General features: G+C 38.8%; 1 protein-coding gene across 1 annotated transcript; it reads right to left on the bottom strand.

The window, feature by feature from the left end:
- Window positions 1–3,791: 3,791 nt before the first annotated feature.
- Window positions 3,792–5,739, bottom strand: LOC142175383 (uncharacterized). Its single transcript, XM_075241970.1, has 4 exons — window positions 5,109–5,739; window positions 4,456–4,662; window positions 4,059–4,186; window positions 3,792–3,944 (listed from the first exon to the last, which is right to left on the bottom strand). Exons 1-4 carry the CDS (start codon window positions 5,737–5,739, stop codon window positions 3,792–3,794), a joined length of 1,119 nt encoding a protein of 372 aa, XP_075098071.1.
- Between the last annotated feature and the right edge of the window lie 986 nt (window positions 5,740–6,725).

The raw sequence follows: 6,725 nt of genomic DNA, 5'->3' as shown, positions 1-6,725 counted from the left end.
TTAATTGCTATCCCAATTTATCGGTAGATATCAATGACCCTAATGTCATGGATACTTTGACCCTAAACGTCAAAACCAAGAATATGAATAGCAAAGCTAATACTCGTGAAGTAGCTATCATTCATAGAGTCTATTATAGACTTATGGACACTACTCTTGCACCTAGAGCTCGAGTTGAAAGTGTCAAAGGAGTCACCATGCTTATGGAAGCAAATACTGACCATGGCACAATATTCGTTCCTAGACTCCTTAACTACAATGATATACTCACAAGTGATGAATGGCACTTCGATGCCATAACTCAACCTGCTACTTCGAATCTTGAAAGATCTCAAATTGAACAGGTGATTCAATTTCCTGACGGTTCTATAGATCTCAAATTCTTAGGTACAAGTTCTAATCTTTCGAGCAAAACTAGTTCCTTTAGAAGAAGGTCTAATGTCCCTTCCGTACCTTCTTCTTCTAAACCCTCGGAAGAAAGCGTAACTGAAAACGTAATTTCCGTTTCAATTGCTGGTAACGACAAAAGGAAAAGTTACGGGAGTAGATTTCTCCCATACAGTCCCAAAAATTTATTACCAAAAGCACTCCGCTAGTCCAACCCCTAGCGATATGTATCCTCCTCAGGAAGATGTTCCTGAATTCCTTAAGACGATTAAGTCTGGTAACCCTTACACTCCAGATCCAGAAATCATCAATCGTCTCTGGACCCATCATGATAATATACCAAAAAGAAAATAGTATGTTGCCACTTATTCTCTTAAGCAAAGAGAAAACTTCAGAGATTGTTGTATGTCGGATATGAAAAGAATGAGATGTGAAATCGATGTCTTCAGATGGTTCGAAATATCCGACAAATTTGAAAGCCAAAAGGATTGTTTACAGGTCCTTATCAACAAATGGTACACAACTAAGAACAAAGTCGTTGAGTCTGTTATTCCTCCCCTAGAAGGAATAAAAATCCTAGTATCCAATATTGTAGTCTCTGCCTCTCCTTTCAAAACCAAAAGCGAGAAACCTAATTGTATGGCTGTTTGTTCAGATATCGATCGAGTCATTGAACAAAATAATTATACCAATCAACTCCTTCATGTTATCTCTAAACAAACAGAAGACTCCAAAGATTTATTCAGTGGAAAGCCTACTCTTTCACAACCCAGTACTAGTCAGAGCATTGAACCTAACCCAGGTTTTAAAATCAATGAGTTCTCCAAAGACAAGTACCCAAAACTCAATGACACTTTTGATGTCTCAGGAGACATTCTAGAAAAAATCAATAGTCAACTGGCTAATTTCAATATTTCCAAAAATATTCCTAAAGAAGGAAATATTTTCACTATTCAAGAAAAGGAAACTCTTCTTCACAAACTCTCAGAAGAGCGCCATCATAATTTTAAAAATTATCACAAGCGTCCTTCATTTCCTGACATTCAGTACGAAGAAAATCATTTTCTTGCCTCTACATCTCGCGAAGGAAGAAGCATAATCTAATGGAATATATATGCTTTGGCGGAGCATCAAATATACCATAAACTCTTGAAATGGGTGTTTGCATCACGGCTTACAAGATAAGAGGTTCCTCGGACAAAAAGGCAGCCTCTATGATTGTAGTTGGATTCACTAGCATGTTAAAACATTGGTGGGATAATTATTTCACCGAAGATGTTAGACAAGCAATTTACTCTGCTACAGCTGTTGAAACTGTAGTCAAAACTGAGGGTGGCATGGAAACCACTTCTCAAATAACTAGAGAAGACGCTTGTGCTACACTTCTCTACCAAATTGCAAAACACTTCATTGGAGAACCCAAACTCTTCCAAGATAGAAGTTTACAAATCCTGAACAATCTATCTTGCCCATCCTTAGATGACTTTACCTGGTACAAAAACTAATTTATCAGCAAGGTCATGATTAGACCTGACTATCATCTAGACTTCTGGAAAGAACGCTTCATTAGCGGTCTTCCCCCACTATTCGCAAGCAAGGTCCGAACAAAGATCCAAGATCGTTGTGATGGTAAAATACCATACCATCAAAAGACCTATGGAGACCTTGTCAGTATCATCAACGTTGTAGGTCTTGAACTCTGCACAGATATCAAGCTCAAAAATTAGCTCAAAAAAGAGCAATATTCCTCTAGAAAAGAATTAGGAAGTTTCTGTCAAGATTTTGGTTACACCAATATTGTTGCCCCCTCCACTCACTCTTCTAGAAAGAACAAACCTTATAAATCTTCCAGAAAGATTCATCGTAACAAATCTCGTAGAAATTCCGAAGATCATCCTAGGAAGAAATCCAAATTTAGAAGACCTTCAAAATCTTCTAAAAACAGAGATGTATGTTGGAACTGTGGCAAAACAGGTCATAAAGCCAATGAATGCAAATCTGACAAAAAGAAGAAGAAAATCAATCTTCTAGAGATTAATGAATATACCAAAAAGGAACTCTTCTCTATCTTAGAAGAAGATATGATTCTTCTCCTTATTACTCATCAGATGAATATATTGACGTAAAATGGTGGTCAGTTTGTGGCCTTGATTTCTTGGTGACTTGACCTTGCGTCCATTACACTTGTTAGAAAAACTGACTCCGTCGATGAATGTACAAATTGCCGGGAGATTCTGTCTTTTCTTTCTAGAGATCTTCTTTCTCACATCAAAACCTAACCATTTTGCGCCTATCACCATTTGTGTTCATGGTGCAAACAACCTTGCTCCCAAAACAACTTTTAACTGAGTAACTTTTGTTGACCCTTGAACATTGTTCAGTCCTTCAAGCCTTTTGTTCGTCAGGAAAAAATCACATATGGCTTTATGGCTTTGCCCATACGGTTTATGCCCAGCAATCTTTGCTTTATATAACGAAAAAATTATAACCAACTTTGCGGCCTTTTCTTTGCTTTGCTTTGACAAAATTAGACTGAAAGGGACTCAAAAAAAGTAATGCGAAAGAAAACAAGAAGGTGAACTAATACGTGTTACAACTTAATCAAGAAGTGTCCCTTTCGGGGGAAAAGAAATAAGAAAGAACTTATCTGGAGGATGTGGTGACTTCAATGAACATGACATGCACTTTGGACTGGATGCCCGATCCGTTTGAACCATCTAATTCTCAAAATTTGTTGTAAACTTCACTTTGAAACTGAGTTCTTTGTCTTAACCATACTTGTGCCAGGATATATGAAGACCTAAATCGATCAATGATGCCCTTTGTGGGTTTTCACCAACTGACCTCTCTCATTTGCCTTTCTCTCAACTCACCATTGCCGTATAGTGCCCGTGAGGGTTTTCACCAATAAGACTCTCTCATTTATTTTTCTCTCTTAACAATGGCTGAGGCATCACCCGTAGTATACTGACTTAGCATTCTCAAAAGTTGATCAGAAGGTCTTAGCAGGGAAAGGTAAAAAGAACTATTCAACTTAATTACAACTTTTGGAACCATTTTGATGGACCAACCATCGAAAATAAAATAAAATGATGCCCCAGTTTCTTTGAACACTGGGGAAATATGGATTTTTATTTTGGTGTGACCGAACCCCAGAGTAGGGCTGCCTATGTATCCTTTCGGAATCAGGTCGGACGTAGTTCAATTGAACTTGAACTTGTTTTGATGATGATGATTTTTTTTTATTAAGTACATTTGTTCCAAAAAAAGGGGGAAACAAAGAAATATAAACAAGGCTTCAAAGGGCTAACTAGGGTTGACTTGTGTTTGGGTAGCGAGAATGATAGCCTTTCGTCACATTAACATGAGAATGCTAAGTATAAAAATGCCCCAACAGAGGCATGTCAGACATAGTATCTCTTGACCGCATCTGCATTGACGGATATATCAGTCACCTTTCCTTCTATATCTGCCAAGTGTAGAGCTCCTTTTGACACTACTTTCTTGATGAGGTAAGGACCTTGCCAATTTGGGGCGAACTTTCTTTTTGGTTTTTCCTGGTGTGGAAAGATACGTTTCAAAACAAGTTGTCCTACCTCGAATTGTCTTGGGCGCACTTTCTTATTGTAAGCGCGTGCCATTATTTGTTGGTATAACTGACCAAAACAAACTGCCGCCAAACGCTTTTCATCAATCAAACTCAATTGTTCCAATCGGGACTTCACCCATTCAGTGTCCTCAATCCCTGCTTCAACAATGATTCGGAGAGAGGGAATCTCAACTTCAGCAGGTATGACCGCTTCAATGCCATAAACCAATAAGTAGGGCGTTGTGCCAACTGATGTGCGGATAGTTGTCCGGTATCCCAAAAGAGCAAAAGGCAGTTTCTCGTGCCATTGTCTAGAACCTTGGATCATCTTCCTAAGAATCTTCTTGATGTTCTTATTTGCAGCTTCAACAGCTCCACTAGCTTTGGGCCTGTAAGGAGTAGAATTGCGATGCTCAATTTTAAATTGTTCACATACCTCCTTCATCAGATGATAAAGTCCATAATAATTTTTGGAATACCGATACGACAGATGATGTTGGAGTGAACAAAGTCTACTACTGCTTTCTTGGTAACTGCTTTCAATATAATAGTTTTCACCCATTTGGTGAAGTAATCAATTGCAACTAAGATGAATATGTGCCCATTTGAAGCTTTTGGTTCGATTGGGCCAATGACGTCCATTCCCCAAGAAACAAAAGGCCAAGGAGTCGACATAGGATACAACTCTGAAGGAGGTGAGTGAATCAAATCACTGTGAATCTGACACTGGTGGCACTTGCGAACAAAACGAAATCAATCTCGTTCCATAGTAAGCCAATAATATCCTTCCCGAAGGATTTTCTTTGCTAGAAAATATCCATTCATGTGCGGACCTCAAACTCCCGAATGCACCTCATTCATAATCATTTCAGCTTCTTTGGCATCCACACATCTCAACAAATTCAAATCCGGAGTTCTTTTGTATAGTATTTCCCCACTCAAAAAGAAACCATCAGAGAGTCGCCTAATAATTCTCTTTTGATCCCTATTAGCATGTTCCGGATATTCTCTTGTTTTCAGAAACTGTTTAATATACGATACCATGGTTCACCATCTAGTTCTGCTTCAATTGTATTGCAATAACCATGTTGATCCCGAATTTGAATTTTTAATGGGTTAATGTGAGTATTACCCGGATATGGAAGCATTGAGGACAGGGTGGCCAAGGCATCAGCTAATTCATTGAGAAACCTAGGAATGTACCTAAATTCGATGGACTTGAACCTTTTGCTAAGATCCTCCACACACTGTCTATATGGAATAAGCTTGATGTCTCGAGTCTCCCAATCACCTTGAGCCTGCCAAATAAGCAAATCTGAATCTCCCATCACCAACAGTTCATGCACATTTAGGTTTATTGCCATGTTCAGACCCATGATGCAAGCTTCATATTCTGACGTGTTGTTTGTATAGAATAAACGAAGTCGCGCTGTGGCAGGGTAATGTTGCCCAGTAGGTGATACCAAAATTGTCCCAATCCCTACGCCTTTGATGTTGACAGCCCTATCAAAGTATAGTTTCCAAATTTTACTGTCATCTTGGACTATTTCTTCAACTAAATTAACCTCTTCATCTGGGAAATATGTGTTCAAAGAATCATACTCATCATCAACCGTGTTTTCTGCCAGATGATCAGCCAAAGCTTGTGCCTTCATGGCAATGCGAGTGACATAAATAATATCAAACTCTGTGAGCAAGATTTGCCATTTTGCTAATCTGCCAGTTGGTATGGGCTTCTGAAAGATGTACTTCAGGGGATCCATTCGTAATATGAGGTAAGTTGTATAGGCCAAAAGATAATGCCTAAGCTTCTGGGCGACCCAGGTTAAGGCGCAACATGTCCTTTCCAAAAGAGTGTATTTGTCCTCATAAGTGGTGAACATTTTGCTCAAATAATATATTGCTTGTTCTCTTTTGCATGTGGCATCATGTTGACCCAAAACACAACCAAAGGAACTATCCATTACTGACAAATATAAAAACAGAGGCCTACCAGGTTCCGGCAGGACCAAAATAGGGAGATTTGACAAATATTCCTTGATTTTATCAAAAGCTTCTTGGCACTCATCTATCCACTTGATAGCGGCGTTCTTTTTCAACAACTTAAAAATAGGCTCACATGTGGTTGTAAGCTGCGCGATGAACCTGCTGATGTAATTCAACCTCCCGAGTAAACTCATGACTTCTGTTTTGTTCTTCGGGGGTGGCAGCTCTCAAATGGTCTTTATCTTGGAGGGGTCTAACTCAATGCCTTTTCGACTAATTATAAAACCCAAAAGCTTTCCAGAAGGAACTCCAAATGCACATTTGGCTGGATTGAGTTTGAGATTGTACCTTCGTAGACTTTTAAAGAACTTTTTCAAGTCTTGCCCATGGTCAGCTTGTGTTCTCGACTTAATGATCACATCATCAACGTACACTTCAATCTCTTTGTGCATTATGTCATGGAATATGGCAGTCATGGCTCTCATGTAAGTTTCCCCTGCATTCTTCAAACCGAATGGCATGACCCTATAACAATAATTTCCCTATGGAATTGTGAAGGCGGTCTTTTATGCATCTTCTTCATCTATCTGAATTTGGTGATATCCGGCATAACAATCCATAAAAGATTGGATCTCATGTTTAGCACAATTGTCAACAAGGATATGAATTTTTGGTAAGGGAAAGTTGTCCTTTGGACTTGCTTTGTTTAAATCCCTATAGTCAAAACAAAATCTGATTTTTCCATCCTTTTTTGGCACTGGCA

The sequence above is a fragment of the Nicotiana tabacum genome, chromosome 21, assembly GCF_000715075.1.
Source record: "Nicotiana tabacum cultivar K326 chromosome 21, ASM71507v2, whole genome shotgun sequence".
Taxonomy (NCBI): Eukaryota; Viridiplantae; Streptophyta; class Magnoliopsida; order Solanales; family Solanaceae; genus Nicotiana; species Nicotiana tabacum.
The sequence above is the reverse complement of the archived record's forward strand: the minus strand, read 5'-3'. Positions and strand labels throughout refer to the sequence as shown.

Excerpts from the sequence above, each read along its gene's own strand:
- LOC142175383 (XM_075241970.1), bottom strand. The coding sequence starts at position 5,739 with ATGGATCCCCTGAAGTACATCTTTCAGAAGCCCATACCAACTGGCAGA. Across the intron at positions 4,187-4,455 it reads CAACATCATCTGTCGTATCG|CGGTCATACCTGCTGAAGTT; the intron begins GTATTCCAAAAA and ends ATGGCATTGAAG. Across the intron at positions 3,945-4,058 it reads ATGAAAAGCGTTTGGCGGCA|GAAAAACCAAAAAGAAAGTT; the intron begins GTTTGTTTTGGT and ends TTTCCACACCAG.